At 38.5% G+C, this 24,087-nt stretch overlaps 1 protein-coding gene across 2 annotated transcripts; it reads left to right on the top strand.

The window, feature by feature from the left end:
* The first annotated feature begins 315 nt into the window (after positions 1-315).
* KDSR (3-ketodihydrosphingosine reductase) lies at positions 316-22,704 on the top strand. 2 transcript variants are annotated; one of them, XM_084282924.1, is made up of 10 exons: positions 316-524; positions 5,967-6,056; positions 7,159-7,215; positions 11,021-11,086; positions 11,234-11,329; positions 12,453-12,644; positions 14,130-14,213; positions 16,950-17,033; positions 18,880-18,981; positions 19,321-22,704. In XM_084282924.1, exons 1-10 carry the CDS (start codon positions 417-419, stop codon positions 19,438-19,440), a joined length of 999 nt encoding a protein of 332 aa, XP_084139050.1. In that variant the 5' UTR covers positions 316-416; the 3' UTR covers positions 19,441-22,704. The 2 variants fall into 2 exon arrangements, with proteins under 2 accessions (XP_084139050.1, XP_084139051.1); XM_084282925.1 differs by lacking the exon at positions 14,130-14,213.
* The last annotated feature ends 1,383 nt before the right edge of the window (positions 22,705-24,087 follow it).

The raw sequence follows: 24,087 nt of genomic DNA, 5'->3' as shown, positions 1-24,087 counted from the left end.
CCCAGCCCCGCCCCCTCCTTTCGGCGGGAAGCCCACGTGACCCCGGAGGGGGCGTGGCCAGAGGCCCGTCGGGGGGGGGGCGCCCTCCGCCCTTTGCCTCCCCGCCGTGACCCTGCCAACGGCCCGCGGCGCCAATCTCCGCGCGCCGTCCCGCCCCGCGACCAATCAGCGGGCTCCGCTCGGCGGCCGCTGACCAATCGCAGCGCGAGGGCCGGAGCCGGCCAATCAGCGGCGGCAGAGGGCTCTTTTCTGCCCCCCTCCCATCCTCCATCCTCCACCTCCGGCCCCGCGGCGCCGCGGCGCAGGCGGGCACCGGGCACCCGCCGCCCTCCCTGGGCCTGAGGGGCTGCGCTGCCTCCCCGGCCTCCTCCTCCTCCTCCTCCTCCTCCTCCTCCTCCTCACCACCGGCCCCAGCCATGCTGCTCCTGGCGGCCGCCTTCGTCGTGGGCTTCGTCCTGCTCCTCTACATGGTGTCGCCGCTCATCAGCCCCAAGCCCCTCAAGCTGCCCGGCGCCCACGTCGTGGTGAGTGAGGCGGCGTTAACCGCCGCCGCTGGCCGTTTCGACCGTTGGGCCGCGGTTTTTAAATTTTTATTTTTTTATTTTTTTCCCCAACTGAGCTCCTTCCCTTGGGTCGCGTTCAAAATGATAAAAAAAAAAAAAAAAAAAAAAAAAATCCCGTGAATAAAATATCCTTTCCGCCTTAGCGATTTCAGCTGGGTTTGGCGCAAGTGTTCCTGCGAGCCTTGTTAAAGTTAAAAGTCCAAATGGAGAGCTTATTGTGTTAAAGTGCTGCTAAAGGTAAAGGCTGTCGGTATATTTCGCCCTCGCGATATGATTCTGCAGGTCATCAGCTTCATCGGCACTGCTGCTGGCGGAGCTGTTGTTTGACTTGGACTTGAGCTATACTCTTAAAGTATTCGTCCAAACCAGCGAAATGTGGAGTGGCTGTTTCAGTCTTCATCGCCAGTGGAGGACTGGTTAGTGTCAGGTCAGAGGTTGGACTAGGTGATCTTGGAGGTCTCCTCCAACCTAGATGATCCTGTGATACCCAGGCTTATAGATGCTTTTAATAACCCTGGACACCTGCACGTTTTGGATTTCAAGTTTTCTAGCTAACTTTATAAAGAAAAATATTGTATGATAGTACTGTAAATCAGAAACTTTGCTAGGGAGGCTTCCCACATTGTGTTTGTAAAGGGAATTCCCACATCATCCGACGGGAGTGTGTTTTCTGCTACTGAAGTTATTAAAGCGTGAAAATATTTACGACCATCACACTCTTTAAAGACTTCTTTGGCTTCTGACAGAAGAATGTCAAAATCTGTTTGCACTCTGCGTATATAATTTCTTGTAAGCATATGACTTAATTCAGATAACGCCAAAGCTTAATAATTGGTGATCTTTGTCAGACTTCAGTTAAACCCAGTCTTCAAGCTTACTTCTTGTGAAAATACTGCGCTGTTTCAACACACCTTTAGTTCACTTGGCTAAATAATGTAGCGAGGTTCAGGCAGGTTTGATTTTACATATTTAACAAAAGGAAGGATGTAAGTTGTTTATTTAGCTGGATAAGTCCTCCTAGCGGCACAAATGATTTCCACTTGGCAGTAAATACAGCTTTTCAAGATATACTCAATAAATTCCTTTTTCTGAAGCATAAAAAGGAAGGCCTATCTATAGACTCTTCCTAACAGTTTCAACAAGCTCCCAGAAAGAAAATCTGTTGTATTTCTTAATAAAGGTCATCATATGACTTCAGACACTGTTCCGGACGGCATTTCATACCAATTACTTGTTGGATTTTCAATTTAAATCAGTGTTTTTTCCCTCTCTACTTAGTTGTTCGTAAAACTTATTTCTTTCTGCTCCGAACTGTTATGGTTAATATCGCTAGCCACTACTCAAACATCTAAGTAACTAAATGGGCAGAGATTTGAAGCAGAAAACATATGACTCTTCTTCCTCTGTCCTCTGGCAGCATCACTTGCATGATGGAAATGCTCCCTGTGTCACCCAAGGCATGCTTTCTGGAGGGATCACGATTATAGGAGTCCCTTTTACTTAGAAAAGACTAGGACTGCTGGTCGCAGTGGAAGTCCACAGAGCTCCAGATTAGTGATGGTGTAATCTTGTGGCGTGTTTTCCTGTTCTCTGTGTGTTTTGGTGACCTCAGAGTGCACCATTAAATAAAAACGACTTCTCTGCTCTCACGTTAGCTCAAGCATCAGGCATAGCTTAGTCAGTAAAAAGAAATGCTGTTTATACATCTAATACTTGTTTTGTTTCCACCGTGATTAGGAAGGTATTCTAGAATCAAGGGTCTAAAAGTTATTTCTCTGCTGTAGAGCTGCTGCTTTTCATGCTGAATTTCTCCTCTCTTCGAAGGCTAGAAGAGCATTTTTTTTTTTTTTACCTTGTTTGTTTGTTTTTGCCTTTGGCTTCAACTTTCTCCTCCGGTCTCAAGCTACAGACTAGCAAACATCACCTATTCTGTGAGGGGAAGCTATTGTTTTGGTAGCAGGCTATAACAGTAGACAGGAAAATGAGGATATGATAGGGCAGTTGTCACTGTTCTGTGTACCTCATGCTCACGTGCATCACATTTAACTGCCCTTTGCCAGGGATGTTACATCCCTGCCCTGCACACGTGCTCTCTTCCACCTGCCAAAGCCATGGGTATGAGTCTAGAAATAACACTTCTGTGCAGGGCCCACCAGATAACTGTGGTGGACTTTGGCTGTCCTTAAAGCTGACCCATCTTAGTGTCTCAGAGTTGCAGCCCACGTGTGGGGAGTGATGTGACCTGTGGTTTGGAGGCATCTGAGTGGTTCAGCCAGAGGTCCTTTTGAGGCTGGTCAGGAGCAGCAGCCACCCAGAGCTAGTTACAGGGATGTTCTGTTTCAGTGGAAATGCCTTCTGCTAGCACACTATTTCAAAACATGAAGCCAGCTTGCAGCCAGTGCTGCTAAGTGAGAGTTAATCAGTCCTGTTGGAAATGCCATATCAATTGGGTTGTAACTTTGATACTTTCTGATGGCAGTTCTGTTAATTTGGGACTGGACTTTGTCATCAATTGAGGCACGTTTCCTGCATCCCTGACATCCTTAGAAGCTGAACTCTGTAACCAAGGATCATAGCTTGAGATGTTGGAGCCAGAGCCTTCTTTTGAATGCCTAAATTGGTACTAATTCTTCTCAAACAGAGAAACAGCTTAATAACATTGTCTGAGGACTTCTAGTACTGTGCTCTGAGCATCTGAATTAATACTGGTATTTAATTGTCCCATCTTGCCAAGAAATCAGTCTGTGTTTGGTGTCACCATCGCAAGATTTTTTGATTTTGCTAGCCCCTCTGAGGCTGGCTTACAGGGGAACTTAAGGACTGGCTCGGTGGTACTTCAGACACCCAGAACTACTGAAATGCAATATCAATAGAGCAATAAAAAGAATTACTGGGCGTAAGGGTGGTTGTAATAATGTTTTCTTTAATGGCGTGGAAGCATTCCTTCGGAGCGTCTGTGTTAGAAACCTAACCTAGCAGATTTCACAGATTTGCTTAGGCTAATTTGATTTGTGGCACAAAGCTTTCAGCAGTGTCAGGGTTTGTATGTTGTGATTTCTTCTACTGTTGTTTGCATTCATGGTAAATGTTGCTGAAAGATGTGTGTATTAGTAACAGCCTCCCACGTATTAGTAACAGCCTTCCTCCCAAACACTCCAGTTCCCAGCTAATTGATTCTGCCTCCTGTCGCTGACCTAGCTGACACGAGCCCTGTCCTGTGCTCTCGGGTGTGACTGCAAATAAAAACTTCCTTTTCCCGTTGTTTCTTGGATGACTTCAGACCCCGTCTTTCTGAAGGGAATGTTAGCGTCCTCTGACAAGCCAGAGGCTCAGTGCCAATAGCTTTACCTTCAAAGAATTCCTCAAGCACTGGTGTAGTTGACCTGTTCGTGATACTCCGCAAGTTGTGCAGGTAGCAATCATCAGTCTCTCGGTGCAGTGCCAGAAATTGGAATTGGAGCAGTCTTCCACGCACATTCGTTAGCTTCTGTGCTGGTGTACCTGCTGCTGCTGAAAACCTGTCAAAGCAGCTCATGAGTCCTGTGGAACTGAGGTTTGTCTGATCATAGCAAACAGAGTCTTTTTAATCCTAGAGATGTACTGAAATTTTGCAATACACCATAAGAATAAACTAGAGTTCTTAACCTCTTTCTGTCAGGAAGCATTAAATGAATTCTGGGGTTCTTGTGAAGTCCCAAATAATTAACTAATGCTCTTGTTTAGTCTTAATTTACTCAGAAAGTAGCCGTCCTTGGCTGAGAATACTACAGGCCAGGTTTAGCATCTCCAGAACAGGACATGCATCGTGGAGTCATTCTCAAAGGTTAGTGTAGTGAAGCTAATCTTGCCCAGAGTCAATTAGAAGCTAATTTGAAGTAACTTTCTCTAATAATAGAGGAAGCGTAAGGAGTTTAAGCTAACATTAGTCTCTGTGAAAGTTACACCCATTTCTGACTGCAGACAAACCAGAAAAAAAAACTGTGGCTATGTTGTAAATCTTTGTTTGCTGGGATTACACAATTGCCATTAGTGTGCTAAGCTCTTTTCTGAAGGTTAGTGATAAAAACACTCATAGGAAAGAAGAATTTGGTGACTCATGAGAGTGCACTTCTGACTCTTCTGACTTTACTGCCTCCAGGAAAGGAAAGAATTTTCAGGATAATACGTCTATGAAAACAGAACTCTGAGGCACCTGCAGATGAGGATGTGTAGTTAGAGACTGGAGGTCTTCGCTCTTCCACTAATTAGCGCAGCACAGTCATTTTCTCAGACTTTAAACGGGAGGTGATACCTGACTTTCTCTGAAGTCTTGCTGAAGAGCAAAAACGACAACTTCAGAGGAATCTCACTTCAACAAAGTTTTCCAATATTTTCTCAGTAATATGCTCTTAGGAGAAAATTCAAGAAATTTAGTCGTGTAAGGAAGACACAGGTGTGGCCTTCTTTAAGGACTGGAGGCGTACACTGCCTGAGAGCAGGCTTAAAGGAACAAATCACCTAAAAGGCACTGTCAGGGAGACTTTTCTGTTTTAGTCAAAAAGAGAGGTCAAGGTTGTCATCTGCATCTTGTTCTACATGAAGTTCCTATGCAGGTTTATGGAGAGTAGTGTGAGAGGTGTTAATGTGACATTCACCTGTATATGAGTGCTGTTTGGCAGATTGTGCTCTCCAACAGGTGACGGGGGGACAAATGCATCGCCTTGAATTTGTCTATCCACAAACTAATTTCCTGCTTGGTGTAAGACTAGTCAGAGTTATGATATTGAGGAAGAAGAAAAGGTTATGGAGGCTTAGGGCTGGGATTGCCACAAAACAGGAGATGTCTGAGGGACTGAGAGACATACTCTATAGAGGGCCAGCTGTCAAATTAAAGTTTTGTTTTGTTTTTTTTTTTTTTTTTTTTTAAATAAAAAGGAAGGTAATTTCTTTGATCCTGTTCGTGTTTACATGGTACTTCCAGTTTACAACTGTCCATTTTACAAATTATTCTATTGTAAATGTGTATGGAGGGACAGTAAGCAGTTGCATTCTTATAGCTAACGTTAATAGTGATTTCCAAAAGTCTAACTAATTCCATCTTTTAGGAATAACGTACAAAATCTTGTCAAAAGCAAGTGAGAGAACACACATGGAAGTGGGTTTAAGTCAGCCTGACATAAGAGCAAAAAATATCACCTGGGTAAAGCTGTTTTTAGGGGAGGAAGAGAGAGAGGCCTGTCAATATACCAAGATTTTATTTTTCCATTCATACAAAAGAAGTAAACTAATATATCTCGTTTATTCACACTTCATTGGGTAGTACTTTAATTTCAGTCTAGTTTTAGAATTTTGATGAGACTTTTCTTGTATAGGAGTAGGGGTGAGAATAATGGACTAACAGTGACTTTTACAAATAACTTTTAGGTGACCGGAGGCTCCAGTGGAATTGGAAAATGTATTGCTATTGAATGTTATAAGCAAGGCGCTTTCATAACACTGATTGCAAGAGATGAGGTAAGTGTATGTGTTTTTACTGGCTAAACTATGTTCTTTAAATTTTTTTGATCGAGGAATGATATTTTGGAATAATAATTACTCGTATATCTTTCACTGTATGCTTTAAGGCAATCCTTGTCATTTAAGATTAATGTATCTGCAGAGGAGAGGTGGCTGCCTTTTTAGGAAGCGTAGCCCAACGTGGAACCTCTGATAAGCCTGCCTTAAAACTCTGCCATTGCTACCACTTCTGTTAATGTCGTCACCTATTTCACTGTTTAGATCTGTGAGAGGACCAAAGCAGGAAAAGCCCTATATTCTTTAAAACTGTAGCATTTCCCTATAGTAAGTGACAACAGGGGAATTAAAGTCAGTACTTAAAATTCCAGAATAGTTTGGTTTCTGATCATCATTCCATCATACTAGTGAAACGTTGTTCATCAAGATAGCTTTGGAGGAAAAAGGGTTACTTTGTGCTTTTTTTCCCTCTTTTTATTTTCTTAAGTAAGAGATACTGAAAATTTAGTTGGAATGACAGATTTCGCATGGGCTATTTCATTCAAAGAGAAAACTAATTCTTCAAGAAAATAAGAACACCTAAATTGTGTTTTCTTTTCTGATTCTCAGTTCCTCTGTGTCCTTTTTTTGCATAACCTTGAATGCAGCCAAAATTAACACAATTTTTCTTCGTAGGACCATGGCAATTTGCATTTGCTGGATTTTCATTGAACTTTCATGGTAATTCCATGATAGTTTCCAGAATAGTTTTGTAATATCATATAAAAATAAGTCTTTTCTTTTGTATCTTGGTTCTCCCTACTGTTTTAAGCACTTTGTGCAGTTACGTGAAGAACCACTAAATCTGTTACAGAAGCTGTTGCTGGTTTTAGTAGGTGAAGTGAAAAATACCTGAGTTCCGGTAGATTCCTGGACGATGTTTTGATCATATATTCATAAATCTGTAAGATGACAATAGGAGAGTGCCATTGCTAGTTGAGGATAGTTTTTTTTATTATTTATTTTTTTTATTTTAGAGAATATTTCTAAGCCTTCTTGAAATACTGAAGGCTAACGTGTTCTCATAACTGCAGTGTTTTAGCTGTTCTTATATCCATTTCAGAACAAGCTGTTGCAGACAAAAAAGGAAATAGAAAAGTACTCCGTTAATGACAAGCAGGTAAGGCCACTGCTACCTACAGCTGTTGTTTGCTTCAAGGTAGTCACTACAGAGTAGTCTCTAGTCCTGTTCTTAAAACCATTTGACAAGAATAGGTGAAGCTTTCCTTGAATTCAAAAAATGCCAATCTACCTACATGCAATGTTCCGAACTCCACTAGATTTGATGTTGCCTAGTACCTTAACTGCTTTTTCTCAGAGGAAAAGATTGATGCCTTCAACTGTAGGTGTGGTATGCTTTTTTTGGATAGCTGCAATTTACTGTCACTTGATAAGCGTTTGTATTGTTCAAGATCAAGTAGAAGAACCCACTCTTCTCAAATCTCTCGTCCTTTGCAATGTATAAATATGGCAATTGTCTTGGCATACTTGTTTTCAGGTTTACTTCACAATATTTTGCTGTTTGTTCTGTTTCCTGGTAAAGCTCTGTAACAGGTGTGCAAATTTGTGAAGTTCTTGGACTTCTAAAAACAGCGAGGGTGAATTAATAGTGTACACATGTTTAAAGGCACTGTTCTAGAGCCTGCTAAGGTACTAGCTTTTAAAATAGGTCAGTTTTTGCTATGTTCAAAATACACAACCTCAGGGTGACATGCTAATTTTGTTTACTGTTCCTAATAATCAAGGGAAGAGGGGTAATGGTATTGACTATCACGTCTTTGTCTTTCTCTTTCTCGTGTTCTAGAACTTGTTGGCTTGCATTTGTAATCACAAAAGTAACAACTCAATAGCTTGTAATAAGGGATTTGGTGTCTATTGGCTGTAATACATCGCTTCTTTAGTCTGGCGAATTAATAAGTTGAATATTCTCTTGAAGCAATGAAGAAAGATGAATATTTGGATCCAATGTTTGGACTTCTGAGACTAAATTTTCTCAATACCTTAATTTGTAAGATTGCCTTAACTTATTTTTGTCAAATGGCTCAACATGATCACTTTTTTTCTGTGCATGCTGCCTTACTCAGATCAACTTTATTTTGAAAAATTAAGCCATTTGAGGTGAGGAGGACCTATATTTTGTGTGTTTTAAAACAAACAAATCCTGGTAACCATTCTCCTTTAGCTGCTCTCGTAGTTTCCCAAGCTTGGCAAAGAAAAAAAAAGTTAATCCCTTGTCAAACACTGTCAGGATGTTCTCGTTTAAAAATCTGTCCAAGCTTGACAGCTGTGGACTTTGTGTTTTTACAGAATAGTACTTGGTACATGCCCATAAGAGTTTCAGTTAAAATTTCAGGAAGTATCTTCAAGACTGAGCAAGTTTAAGTGTGGGCTTAACAAGACCGCTTTTGCAGTAGCAGCTTTAGGCTTGTCTGTGCTTAATCTGGCTATGGTGGGAGTGACAGTGGTAGCTTGGCCCTCCTGTGAACCTTTTGTTGGGTTGTAGACAACGTGACAGGGAAGCCTGCTTGTTCTAAATGCAAAGGACACAATTAGAAAAAGCAGGGAGTCTGGCGCAGAGCTCATACTGGAACAGCAGGTAAGAAACTGACAAGCAGGGACAGCTGAACTGACAGAAGCTGTACAAGGCGATCGCAGAAAGTACAGAGAAACGGTGTTGTCTCGCATGGATTACATACACAGAGACTGTTATATTTGCTAGATGCCAAGCTAAGAGGGAAAGATCACTGTTTACATGATTATATGCTGTATACATTCAGCTCGTGGATATGTACATGAAACCAGGTTGCATTGACAACCAGGGTTTTGGTATCTACATACACTTCAGTGTTCGACTTGTCAAACAGCCTTTGAAAGGCATTTGTATGTCACTTACTTAGAATGCTGACAATGCACTCTGTATCAGTAAAGGTGTGCAATGGGACAAAATCCTTTTTTTTTTTTTTTTTTTTTTAATTAAAAAAAAATCCCTTTCCTAATATGGAGTATTCCTAGTTACTTCACTGGGAGATGAATTGAGCTTTTATTGAGAAATGAATGCTTTATGAATGATCAGACAGAAAGCACTATTTAGAACAAAAGGCGAGCGACTGGAATGAGGATATTAGGCTTTCTGGCAGCATAATCTGTTTCCTAGGAGTGGATCCACAGTGCATGCGCTGGAGCAAAGGTAATCAGCATAGAGTAGCAGAAGAAAGAAAATGTGATAATAGAAACTAAGAGATGAATTGTATAATGTGGTGGTAGCAGCCAATAAAAAATTCGGTAGTTCCCAAGCGTATTGTTCACAGTATGAATAACTGTTCTATGCAATTTTTGTATGGAATTGTGACTTTAGCTTCCTTGCTGATCTTGCAAAGACACACAGATGGTATACAGATAGTAAACCAATGGTGTCTTAGCTCAACTATTATTTTGTTCTCAAACTTATGTAAAAGACAAATATTTCCAAAATGTAAAAAATGCCTCAAGGGGAGATGCACGCAGACCCATCAATAACTTGCACCACAAGTTTACTCAGATGTCCAACTACACACAACGCTGGGAGGCAGGAATAGCCAACCTGCTGCACAGGAATGGCAAGCAGATTCTGTTTATGCAGCTACGAAGTGTTGCAGTCTGACCAGAGGCAAAACTGACAAATGACTAACTTCCAAAGCAGTTAGTTACACTGTGGTAAGCTCTTTTTTTTTTTTTTTTTTGTCCACATTTCATGACGAGCAACTATGATGACACTTGTTAGAAACTAGTGATAGCTTTATTTCAACCCCAGTGGAGTTTAAATGAATTGACTGAAGTAAAAGAAGGCGTAGAAACCAGAACAAGAATACAGGAGTCCCTACTTTTATTCTGGCATGATTGCTTCTCCTTTGAAGATGATGAATTGCCCCAAAGCTCTGATGGTTTTCTGTTGTGTGTGTGATTCTTTCTTTTGCTTTGTTTTTAGCAGAGGAGGTAGCTTGTTTGTATATCCCTTGCCAAGCTGGAGCTTGCAGTAATCTTTCAGTTTGTAAGTGATACCCCAAAGGCAGTGCTTCCTGTGGCCGGAAGTTGATCTGAAGGTGCTTCAAAACCGAGATTCTGAGATCACGTTGCTAGCAGTAATCAGTACTTTCCAAGAAAATATAAATAAGTACTTAAAATAAGTACTTTCCAAGAAAACCAATACCAACTTCCAGCTGCAACAACTTAGATAGCACTCTTTTTCCTCCTACTGGGCCAATGTTTGTTTTCATTTACCTGTATCTTTCAAACTAAAATCCATGATCTCTTGTTCCAAGGCAAGGAGTAAACATACACAGTTATTTCACTCTTTTTAATATGTGTATGGCATTTCTACTAATCAGTTTTCTTAGATTTTTTTTTAAAAAATTGTCCCTGATACATTCCAATTAAATTCTATGCAGCTAAATTTAATAATAATAATAAAAGCACATTGCAAATGCTCACATTAGCAGCTTTTTTCATACATTTTGATTTTTATCGCAGTGCTGATGTTGGAGTTTCAGAGCAAGACATGGCGACCATGCCCTTCTATGATATGGAAAAAACATTTCAGCTTTTTTCTTAAAGATGAACCTAAGCCACACTGATGGTTTTTACTTGTTTCACACTTATGAAAGTTAAATACAGAACTGTGGAATTGGGACTGTCTTAGAATGATAAATTAGAAATAGCTACTCATGTACAAAGTATCTCTTTGAGGATCCTGAAGTGTTTATTCTTAATATACGCACTTTAGGAGCTGGGATTACTTTTTGCGGTGTGGAAGAAGTGCAAACTCTCCTGTCAAAAAAAAAAAATTATTCTAGAAGAGATGCATCACTGAGTTGTTTCATTTTGAAAGACTTGGAGCCAACTATTACTGGACTTAAATTACAAAATTTTCTTTCACTTTCCCTTTTTAGGTTGTACTATGTATTTCCGTTGATGTATCTAAAGATTATGAACAGGTGGAGAATGTTCTAAAACAGGTGAGGAAGTAACTGATTCACTTGCATTTATTAATAAACTTATCTATGTGTGATGTGTTTCTAATGGAAATAATTTCTTATAGTGATACTGTGCTAGAGGAATATTTTTTCATGCTAAAGAACATCTTGACATCTATCCTCTTCCAGGCTCAGGAGAAGCTGGGACCAGTCGACCTGCTTGTAAACTGTGCAGGAACATCAGTTACAGGAAAATTTGAGGCTATTGAAGTGAATTCTTTTGAAGTGAGTGAGCGTTCTTTTTTATTTCATCATATGAATGAGTTGGTATTCAGCTGTTCTAAGAAATAGATTACATTGCTGTGTCTTTGCAGACTGTATGAGTAGTGATACACTTGATTAGTGGTAGCTTTCAGAATTAGAATGTATCTTTCGATTTGCAAGGATTGCAACTTATTCCCTAATTGTTGATCCATTGATAGGTCAGAACAGCGAGTTCTCCATCTAGGATAGGGAAAGCCTGACATGCATTTTTATAGTTTAATGCACTGTGAAAGAATTTCGCATGGTCTCTCTTTCCTGATGAAGGTGTTTATTTCATATTTTTAACCTGCTTAATAAAAATCAGTCTTGTCAATGTTCAACTCTGAGATGCACAGTCTGTTTGCAGCTTGGTGCAGCTTGAGAAGCTGCTGCTTTAATGAAAGGACCTCCAGTAAGCCAACCAACCAAAAACAAAACAAAAAAAAAACCACCCCTACATTTTGGTTACTTTAATGATTCCCACCTTCCCATTCCACAAGTCATCACTGAAACATCCGAAAATGCTAAATAGGTAGAATTTTGTTGTAGATGTAAATCATCCATCCGTCCTGTTGTTCATATAGGCTGCCACTTGTATTATAGGCCTTCTAGAGAGTAAAAATAAAGGCTTCCTCTTATCCTGCCAAAGATGAAAATTTCTGAAATGCATGAATACATAGATATTTTCCTGTTTTAGGAAGATCTTTAAACCTTCATTTCAGTGTGCTTTCATACATCATTCATAAAAGGATTGCTTCCTTGACACTGTTCCAGTCAGGTTTTTTGTTACATACTCTTTTTTTCCTGTGAAGGCCATTATGGGTCACAATATTAATATCTTGAAGCATTAGTATCACAGTATTAAGTATCCTGAATGCCATTAAGATGTATATAAAGTGGATTTGTTTTGTCTTGAGGTGAAGTTTTTAGCTATAGAACAACTTATGAGGCTGTGGAACAGAAAACAGTTATCTTTTGACAGCTGATCGAAATACAAATCACGTGAACTTTGTTGTTAATGCAAACTGAAATAGGGTTTTTGAGAAATAATAGTAAACAGCTGAATAAGTCTAAATCAAATACCATCTTAATATCATTTCTACAGAGATTAATGGCAGTTAATTACCTGGGTAGTGTTTACCCGAGTCGTGCAGTGATCTCTACCATGAAGGAGCGACGGATGGGAAGGATTGTGTTTGTATCATCTCAGGCTGGGCAATTAGGCCTCTTTGGTTATACAGCTTATTCTCCAACAAAGTTTGCTCTTCGAGGATTGGCTGAAGCCCTGCAAATGGAGGTGTGTGTGCAATGATTTAAGTATTTTTGCTTATTATTGCCAAGTTGGTTGTTTGCTTATTTTAAGTATTGCCAAGTTGGTTGTGAGGCCACAGTAAATGGTATGTGAGCTATATGAGAGAGTAAAACGTGCAAGCTTAAATACGTTGATTGCCCACAAAAGTCTTGTGTTGACAGTGGTTTACTCTTCTCAGCTTTGGTTTAGATGAGCTTTTAATATTGTAAGGATCTAAATTTAAGTCAAGCCTAAAAAGCAAACATCCATTTCACAATTTAATGGAAGGAGACTTAAAAGTATATTATTGTAGAAAGACAGGTAAATTTGATTTGCAAGTGACATTCCTTACTTTCCTGTTAAGTGTGTAAATACACGGTTGTTAATGTTTGTAAGTTAAGTGTCTGTGTTTGGTTCTAGACCCTTGTGTTGTTGCTGTTCTTACCCTGTTCTGCTCAGTGTAGTTGGATACCTTGCTCAGGACAAAAGTGTGGGGTAAAACTGCATCTGATCACTTCTGGCCTGCAGAACAATGTGACTGCAGGGCTTTTCTTCAGGCTGGTGGCAGACATTTTTGTGAGGACTGGCTTCCTCAAATCTAAAAATTAGTGTTATGGACCTGTGACACGGTATTTCAGTAAGTGTTTTCATATGGAAGGTTTTGCAATTTAAATAAAATTGCTTAGGGCTTTACAACACTTTGCTTTATCTTAGCCCTCTGAATACATTCATTCACAACTTCTTTATTTGCATTGGAGTACAGACATGTATTGTAGCTATTTCTATTATAGTAGTGTAGTAAGTGATGTGCTGCTGTGGTAAATGATACAAATACAGCAAGGATCGCATTTAGGTATGCAAGACTTAAGTGTTTCTCACACTTTCTATTTATTTTTGTCTCCTTAGATTTTGGCCCTATGCACGTTTAAACCATGGGTTGAAAAGCCTTGTGACTTGAGTCACATACCTAGAAGAGATAAAGATACTAAATTTGAGTTTTATGGTTTTTTGTGTGTTTTTTCTTTCGTTCTCGCATTTGTTCAGCAGTGAAAATATGACATAATAACAAAAAAGCATTCTAATAAGCCTAGGTGAAACTTTTTTTGGCCTTGTCTTTATGAATGTGGGGTACTGGTGTTTGGCAGTGTTTTGGTTGTCTTTAAAATTTAAATCAGTAGAATAGTAGAGCTAAATTCCTTTTGTATTCCATCTAGGAATCTTAAAAAGTGCTTTATGTTCATCAAATGCAGAATTTTTAAAGCTTTTTACTAAACAAAGCAACACAACCATCTCCTGAAAGTCTTTGTTTTGCTTCCTCATTTGACAAAGCTCCAAATCTTGCAAATGCTGGATATGAGGGTGATTTAACACTACATGCCTTTTAAACTTGTGTTTGCTGTATTTTTCCATACAAGAGAAATGAATGAAGTTCTGAGAGGCATGTGAAAAGCTGTCAATATTAAGGTAACACTTAACTTTTGTAAAATACAGGTCAAACCCTATAATATCTACGTAACAGTGGCCTATCCTCCAGATACTGACACACCTGGCTTTGCAGAAGAAAGTAAAACAAAGGTAAACCATTCTTCAGTGATACTGTAATGTTTTTAAAGGTTCACTTTGTAGTAGGCAATGGGTTTTCAGATTTCATTCACTTCTGTCCTGCCATTGAAAGTAGAGCATATTAGGATTTTAAGAATTATGTAAACATTTTAATTTTATCAACTCTGCTATTGAGAGTTAAATAGCTTGTAGCATAATTTTGTGTAGTGTATTGTTCCCATTTTAAATGAATGGGAAAACGTTGAAAAGTCTTTCTATACACAGCCTAAATATTGCTGTGCAACAGTAAACTGTAAAACCAATATAACTTGTTTTGATATAAAAGCTTAATGAGCCAGAAATAATATACCTATTTTGCATATTTTGATATTATGCTGTTCTGATAGTTCTGGCAGATGAAAATAAATCTCAGTTTCTTCAATGAAGTCTGCAAGTCAGCCACTGTGTGAATATATGTAATGACACAATTTAATCCTAGGTAACAGCCACTATTAAAGTATGAAGGAAACTCTGGCATTGTGTTTGTAGTGCAAATGATACCGCCTTTACAGAAGGGTGTGTCAGTGGTAGGCCTTTTTCATTTGGCTTAGCTTAAAGTTAAGTTTTGACCTTCAAAAATGTAGTTGCCTCTCATCGTTTGATGCTTCCCTACACATGAAAACTACTTTAAAAAAAAAAAAAAAAAGACGCAGGTGGGACTACATTCAGGCTCCCTGTTGAGATTGAAGTATCTGCTAACCAGAGAAAATGTCTATTTTTTTTATCTGCATACTGTGAACTAGAAAACTGGTGTTTAAGTAGATCAGCCATTTTCAAGATGCTCCATCTAATGTCATGTGTAATAAGGAATTGGGGTTGAATTTTGTTTTGTCTTTCACCCTTTATATAAGAATCAGCAGGGATTGTGTAACACAATTCTTCATAATTTCTTGATATAGATATTCTGTATTAAACATACTCCCACGCATCCGCATAAAGTGCCAGAATTAGACATCTGCAGATACTTGTGTAGCTTGCACATTCTTTGGGATTTTTTTCTACATAATAGCCTATTTCAGGGAAATATATTCACCAGCAAAATGTACTGTGAATCTCAGATTTCTCTTTAAAAGAGATCCAGTGAGATTTCACTCGTTTGTCGAAAAGGCATTGTCTTTAAATGCAGATTTATGCTGTTTTAGCACACATGAAGTCTTCGGGTTATTTGTGCCTACACTGATAATGCACCTTAAATATCTGCAATACTCAGTTGCTTTAACTGTTCAGACGTTCATTTGTTAGTGTTGCATTTATTTAGTGCTACTTAGTTTAGAACATCTGTCTCTGGTTTGCATCTCTTTGGGGCTAGGCTATTTTTTTTCTGTAATCATTACTAATAGTTAGCTTAAGCAAAAAGTCAGATGTGAGGATACATTTTTCTTGTGTTTAAGCTCTTTCTGTTTGAGAAAACCGTTTGACGCAAGGCAACTGTGCTTTGACTGACTGACTAGCCAGATGGAGTATTTAATGCTTGAGATCTGCCTACCTTTTTCTCAACATGTCATTGACTTTAGCCTGGTGCTCCCAATTTAGCTGATGATTTTTTCCAAATTTGTCGTATTGTAGCTTAGTTTTGACACCCCTCTATCTCTTTTGGATTTGGTTGATATTGACCTGTGAGCTAAAAAGTACATAGGGGTTGTGAGCTGGAGATTTGGTGGCAGAAACCACATCGCTGCAGGAAGGCATGTAAAAGGTGTTTGGATGTGATTTCCTCTGACAGAGACCGATTTATTTATTTATTTAAATTTTAAGAAAATAAACTGGTGAGCCTAGTCAGGGCATCATGATTCATAATTCTGCACATACTTGGAAATAGGCCTATTTCTGTGGAATTGAATTTCTGTAGTTCTTCAGATTGAACGATTACAGGTTTCTCTCATTGTCAGCTCTTCCCTAGAAGTGTATGGTTTTTTTTAAGGATTAATCTCAATGGATTATGAATATTAAGCTAGTTCCAGTATTGACTAGGTTTGAATGCTTCAATTAAACTTTATATTTAGCTGCATTTTCCTTTATAACAAGTTTGTGTAACTAAGTAATTTTCTCTTTGTAATTTAGTGCAATTTGTTCTTTATCAACAGAGCCATCTAAATATTTTTTGCATTTAAATAGTGTGCTATGCATTTAGCCCCATTGTTCGTTTGTTAAAAGTACCTGAATGACAAATACGCTTCTAAATCCTTTTTAAACCTTTTTGCTGCTCGCTCTTGTAACAGATCAGATTTAAAAAAAAAAAAAAAAAATGTGGTTGTTAAAATAATTGCCATAACTATTTTCTTCTAGTGTTTTAGAGCATTTATGCCATTTTACCTCACAAAGAAGTGAAATACATTGATGGATTTTAGTAGATACTAGTGTATGGGGTTTGAGAAACAAACAAAACATCTAAGTATAAATTTGTTTTGTAGGCTTGTAGGAAAGGATTTGTAGGAAAGAACACTCTTTCTATCAGTATTCTAGTAGTATACCCTATCAGTATTAAACTAAGAATATTAATAATTGGCATTTTTCTTTGTAAAACTAAGCTATTATTTTTGAAAGTGCTTTTCCCTTAATTTTAAGTGCACGTTTTAGGTGACAGTGTGATACCACTTGTTAACAATGACAGTGTCATCCATGATGAAAGCCCAAAACCAAAAGTTGACCATTGTGTTTTCTTCCCTGTGTGGTGTTAGTCAAACTTACCATGGTGTTTTTCTACTAAAGCCTTTAGAGACGAAGCTAATTTCTGAAACCTCATCTGTTTGCCAAGCAGAACAAGTCGCCAGAGTTATAGTCAAAGATGCCATAGTAAGTAAATTATCTTTTTAAAGTATGACCGTCATAGGAGAGACTTGGATGGCATGTACTGGGTGTTTAAGACGAAGAAAATGGCTCAGCTAAATAAAAAAAACCAGTTTAGCTAAAATGGTACTCTTTGGTGGTTAGTTTGAACAGGAAGTTTTTCTCTATTCTTCTTTTGCCACCATGCCCACAAATGATTTTAAACGATCTCTTTGAACTAAAAGGTACCCGAAGCTGTTCCTTAGACAGAACAAAGTGATGCATCCGTATGATGCAACGTCTCAAAGACAGATCACAATTTTCTTTAAAGTACTAACTTCTATTGACGTTTTGTGTATCAAATACCATTTGTCTAACCTCAAAAGCTTGTTTGACTGTCTGATTTTTCTTGAACATGAGTTCATATCAAAATGATTTTGCAATAAATGGAGGCTCTCTAGACTATTTGGCTTTTAATGTCTTAAGTATCTGATTTATGAGTGTTTAAAATACATAAAAGGCTGCCATAGTTAAAGAGGATTATTGCATCTTTGAGGAATTTTTATAATAATTTGTGCTGTAGAATGCTTCCTTCTTAATAAAATAAGAAGAAACGGGCACCAAGGATGTTCTGAGGTGCTCCAACCAAATAAAAGTGGAAATAAACATGAAATTTCATGTCATTAAAGTACAGCTATTGAATCCTAAAATTTGTAATTATTTTACAGTCCTAAATACCGTAAATGTGGTCTACAACGTGTTTTGCATTTGCAGGTGTTTGTGAAGCTTTTACAATAGTTTCACAAATACAGCACGTAAGTGCAAAATAATGTCTGGTTTTAGGGCGGTGAGTTTTAAAATCAAGTACCACCTCACATGGTGTTTTGTGTTGTTTCTTAAGGAAAACTAATCTCACCTCTATAAGCGTCTGATACTTTTATACCATGCTTTCCAGCACCTTGTATGATCTAGTAGTTCAGGTGGGGTATTTATGCACTCAAACCATCATCTGAGGGGGCTAAAAGCGAAATTAAATAGTAGTTCTTTATTGTAGGAACTCAGTCCCCTCAGGTGTGTGTTGGGTAATAGCTCAGCCAAATTTTACACCCTCTACCTTGATTCAGGAACCCCACCTTCTCCTTGTGCTTCTGTGTTCCATAGGTGTAGTCCTGCAGAGTTCCAAAAAGTCTGTTCTCCAGCACAATCTGCTAGGAAAAAAAATAATGGGAGAAGGTTGGGAGCGAGAGCTATAGAGCTGCAATATTTTTGGTGAAAATAAATAAATGGTGCTTTATCTTGCTCTGTCTCCCCCTCTTTTGCCACCTGAATTGCTTAGTAGGCAATGTATTTTGCAGTTTTGAGGAGGGAAATCAAGATCATTGACATAAATGAAGGAGTATTACTTACATAACATCTGAAGTACACCTCTCCCAGCAACCTAATTTTAACAAAAGGCAAGCAGTATTTTATTTTTCAGTTATAGTGGTGACTGGCGATCTGACAGAGGTAGGGTGTAATTCTCTCTGAAATATTTACAAACGGAGCATCGTGTGTTTTCTCCATTAGTAAGCACGACTCGAGAAGAAATTTAGATCCTTTCCAGCTTATAAAGCAATACTTAGCCATTTATCACATCTGTAGCTTTATAAAAGGTAGGGTCCTTGCCCATTTTTAATGGAATGCCTCTTGGAATGCTGCTGTATAGTAAATTTTTGTAATATTTTAACATAAATATTACTGCAGCTAACCAAAATATTAATTCATAGTGACATCACGTTAATTATCATGAATAGCTGTAAAATTAAGACACGTCATGACTTGGCACAACTGGATAAATTACTTTGCCCTTAATTGCTGTTTTCCTTCCATCCAGCAAGGGAACTTTAACAGCTCAGTTGGTTCCGATGGTTACATGCTGTCGATACTGACGAGTGGAATGTCACCAGTCACTTCTATTACTGAAGGTCTTCAGCAGGTAAGATTTGGGAAGAGTCCCATAGTCACAACTTCTTAGTTTAAAATAGTATAAAATACGTAGAACATTATGCAAATGTCAATTATTTTTTTCCATCAAATGTCTCTCAACACTATGGAGACTTGAATTTAGGAAACTGGAGTAATTTTTTTGAGTTGGCAAGAAAGCTAGGATTCCTACCTGGTTCTTAGTCTCAAATTGTAACATAACTATGATGGTTTTCACGTGCCTTTTTTTTTAAACTTGGTTATATTGCATGGTACTTTTATTTCATAAGTAAAAAATATGCTGCAATCTGAGATTCTAAGTGAATTGAAAGATGTTTCTCTCTGTTTCCAGGTTGTTTGCATGGGCATTTTTCGCATCATTGGCCTCTTTTACTTAGGAAGTTTTGACAGCATAGTTCGTCGCTGCATGATGCAAAGGGAAAAATCTGAAAGTGCAGATAAAACTGAATAACCTTAACTTTGAATTGAAAGAAGAATGTCAAGCAGTCCTGAACAGCTTGCTGCTCAAGTGGGACTCGGCTTCTCTCTGGAAGGATTTAGGCTGAAAGTGCTTGGATATGTGACAGATGAGTCCCCTCAAAAGCAATGAAAGAAAACAGAAGTATAACTCCAGAAAATGCCAAACTATGCAAAAGTGTGAATGAGGATTAGCTTTTTTTGGTGATTTGAGTTGGAGAGACTTTGTGGAATTTGTACGTCATCTGTAGGGTAGAACCTGAGAATGGACTACGTGCGGTGATTCTGGATAAATGCTTAAGTTTTCTTACTTTGGTGCTTATGGAAAAAATAAGTACCTGTCAGACTGGGCTGAAGTAGATTGAAGTCCCCTGAACAAGTTGGTACCTCTTGCTAATGTTTTTGGGACTGTTTTTTAATTTAGAACGTTGCATTTTCCTTTGACGGCCAATCTACAGATCCTTCTGTCAATGACAGCTTTCCTTATTCCGTTCAACATGCAATTGTGGAAACCTTAAGATGGCAGATACATGTATGATCCAAGCTTTCTCGGTCTGGGATTAATTAAAAAGTATGGTATAATACATGCATACTTTCTAAAGGGAGATGAAGAACCCATTCCCGCAGAGAAATGCTAGGAGATGTAACTGGGTCTGTAGCTCTTCTGGCCCTTGAAGTATGTTGTGAACAACAACAACAACAAATGAAACCAGTATCAAGTGTGACTGACTTTCAGCATTTTAAGCCATTGAAATAGAGTACAACTCTTACAACTACTTACTTTTTTCTTATCTGCCAGTTCTTGCTTTGAAAAGGAAGGCAGCTTAATGCTGCTGTTATGCACATTATTTTTTTCAAAGCTGCAAATGATGAGCCAAACCAGTAGTTGATGGTAGAATCAGTTGTAATTAAAATACCAGGCTCTTAAAGGAGCAGGAATGTAGCTTTTGGGATGGGGGGTGGAGGGGGACATCAGGATGGCATTCCACGATGAGTTTTATCACTAAACAGAAAAACTTCTAATATGACAAGAACTGTTTTAAAATACTCTCCCCTGCCCCTCTTGTAATTTGTTTGATTTACATAATATGTGAATCAAGGCTGCTCCATAATTGCTTCAGAATACATAGGACCCAGCAGTTGTTTCTAATAAATTTTTGTTTAACACTGAAAAAGCTTGATGCATAACAGTGATGTTTTAAGGGTGCACTATATACACCATTTATTTAATGGACCACTATAGCAAGTGCCTTGTGAGCTGCTTTTTTTCCCAAAAGCTGCATATTTTGTATTTGTTAGCACTGCTGTGTTTTAATGTAAATTTTTCCATTTTCAGTCAGTACTCTGAATCTAAAATTGCTGTTAAAATTCGGCGCTTTCACTTCCTTGAAAGTAGTATTTAACAGCAAAGTAAGCAAAATTGATTGCTTTTAAGATACCTCTTCTTAAATAGGTATATAGAGTAATCAATTGAGCTGGGAAGAAAAATAGTAGGTGGTTAACCAGAAAAATGTTAAATTGTAACTTATTAAGGCTATTTATTCTCCCTCTGGATTCTGTTGATCATTTTTAAAAGTTTTTGTTCATGTAGGCTAAACTTGCTGTAATATCTGGTTTCCAATCACATCGGGGGAGTCACCCTGGCACTCTCATCTGAAGTGGTTGGACCCTCGTTAGATTGCAGACATGGAGGTGTTGTAGAATTCTTCCCAAAGCCTATGTTTTCAGTCCTGCCCCTTGATTTTGTTCAGATCTGTGAAGCTGTGCATGCCTATACTATGAAATTAATTTTGAGAATAGAGTATATTCCTGCATTTTTCAACAGCTGGGCTTTAGTGCAGAGAAATCTGGTCTGCATATGTGTTTTCTGTGCTGTATAATGTGAAGGACACATAATGGAGCATTTATCGTACATCCATTGTCAACATTGTTATGTTTCTTAAAGCAACATAACAATATGATTTGGACCTGATTGTCTACATTAATTCTTATTTTGATGCAGATGGTCAAAGGAGTATTTGATTTCTCAAGAAGATACCAAAGTGGGGTGAATCAGTTACACGATAGTTTGTAAGAAATGCTTATGCAAATGACTTCACATCAACACAGGCTTGAAGGTCAGGTCTTGAAACCAGTAAGACTTTGGATACTTGAATTTTTGGATCGTGAACTTGGGATGTTAGTGTTTGCATTTCAGAACCAATCCAGAAGGTCAGAGCACACACACTATGACGGCTGGGCCTCTTTAAAATATTTCAGGTTGGGCCTCTTAAACCACTAGTCACTTTTCAGGAAATCTTGACTGAAGACTCCTCCAAATAATGAACGGTATAACTCTTGTACTGAGTTTGTAAAGGAGGAATAAGAAACTGGGTGAAAGTTAAGGCCCTGCTCTAGAGATGCTTCAGTTCACACCTGATTTTGCGTAGTGTAAGTAGTTGTATTGGCAGTAAAACTGTAGGTTGAACCCCTGCAGCAGTTCTGGAAATCTGAACCGGGCAGACTTTCAGAAGAAACAAAAAAACGAATGATCTCTCCAAATGTTCTGGTTTCTGTTGTTGCACGTTAGGACAGTTCATTTCAACTGATCAACTTTTCAACCGTTTTATTGTCACGGTGTACTAAATTGTCTACTGCAGCAATCTTTGGTGTAAAACTTCCTTATGTACGCTCTACTCATTCTTTTACGCATCGTCATACTCATTTTAAGGTCCAATGTTAAGTGAAGGAGATGCCATGTAACCTTGTGGAATAATGTTTAACAGTCAAAAAAAGCTATCTTGCCAGTTTAAATGTTAAGCCTCTGCATCGAAACATTTTAGCAGTGTATTAAATCCATGAAGAACGTCAAATAGCCACTACTACCTTCTGTCAAACTGTCAGTAATTTAATCACTTGTGCCATATCAGTCGGTGTCTTGTCTCTTGTTTTCTTGGTCAGTCTTTAAGATTCCATTTAGACCTTGATAGTCGCTTCCATTCCATGCAGTTTCTAATGACGGTCTGCTTTAAATACAGATTTATTGTAACTTCACGTATAGTTTACTTTACCAAGATGTTCATGTGCAATTTAAATAGATTTAATATTTTACTAAGACAAAAGATATAGGTAAATAAACTTTATTTGCTGTGAAAAACTCTAGGCACTTTTAAATGGTAAAAAATATATAGTACTATTTGTAAAAAGAAACTTTGTGCTTACTGCTTCATCACTTTTGTGCCGGAACTGTAAACTAGTTTTCATATTTTATATTTCTCAAAATAAATGGAGGATCAACAAAGCCTCTAACTCTGAAGTTCTTTGAAGGGATGAAGAGCAATAGTTAAATTCATTTGCAGGGCTTGGTGTTTTTTTTTTTTTTTTTTTTTTTTTTTTTAATCTGGGATTAGTTCAGCAGGATCCTCTTAATTTTCTAGGATGGCGGAGGGGGGCAATATGTTCCTCTGTTTTTGGCAGCCTAGGCAGAGGTGTACAGCAGATGGCAAAGGATGCAAAACTCCTTCGCTCAATGTTGTCATCAAACCCTAGTGGAACGTGGCACTGAACTGACAGAATCTGCCCTTACTGTAGGAGATGCCACCAGCATATAACTGGGGCTTGTGCTCTCTGGAATTGCTTGTCAATCCTGATGAGCCAAGTGATTCTCCTCCTTCCTAGTGGGAAAACAATAGAAATAATAGGTCCACAGTGGCTGTCTTTCTGTGCCACTGGTGGACGTGCAGCTGTATGTAAAATTGCTGTTCCAGCTCTGTGCTAGGAGTGCTTGAGTGAACAGCTAGCTCCAAGAAAATAGTAAGTAAGGGAGAAATACCCCTAAGATGGTTACTGCCACATCCAGAATCGCAGTAGTTCAACCTTTTATAAAGTCATTCTTACTGAATTATCAGAGAGTCAAAGTCAAAAACGGATTGAGGAAAGCTTACGCTATCTGAAATGTTTAAAAGCCTGGGTGTTGGTGTTTTCAAGCCAAGGGGCCTGATGCTAATCTTGGAGCACTGGGCAGTTAACAGTTCTGCTCATAACTGCAGCTGCTGGCTTCTTCCCTTTCAATAAAAGTATCAGGGCAAAATAGATTGCTCTTCATTCCTGTAGGCAATTTAAAATGTAAAAGCGTAGCTTTTATTTTATTTTTTTTTTTTTAAAAAAAGGTAGATTTCAGTTAAAAGGCTGAATTACTTGGTAGTTCCACTTTTTTTTTCCCTCTACAGATAGTACCAGACACACTCAAGTGCAGGTGGGTGTTTGTCAGAGCTGATCGTAAAACCTTGTCAAGTCACTTGCTTTCCTCTGTCACTTGGGGGAGACTCACATGAGAGCCAGAAAACTCTAAATGAGGTCTCCTGCCACACCTCCCATCATCATTTCCTTGCTTTCCAACCTCTACAGGCACTAAATTGGTTAAAAAATAAATAAATAAAATACCACACTAATCCGTTGTCAGTGGGAAGGGGTGAGGGGAATAATGCTGTTAAGGTTCTGAACAGAAACTTGCACTGAAGGAAGTAGAAAAGTGTGGTTTTATTTTTTTTAACCCCTGATGCTGCATATCAAACTTGGAGAAGTGGAAGCATTTTGAAAAACTGATTTGGGAAGGTTGGCTTTTGGTGAAACTTTGAAGGAAGGAATATGCTACTCAACTTGC

The sequence above is a fragment of the Netta rufina genome, assembly GCF_964035555.1.
Source record: "Netta rufina genome assembly, chromosome: 2".
NCBI classification, from domain to species: Eukaryota; Metazoa; Chordata; class Aves; order Anseriformes; family Anatidae; genus Netta; species Netta rufina.
The sequence above is the reverse complement of the archived record's forward strand: the minus strand, read 5'-3'. Positions and strand labels throughout refer to the sequence as shown.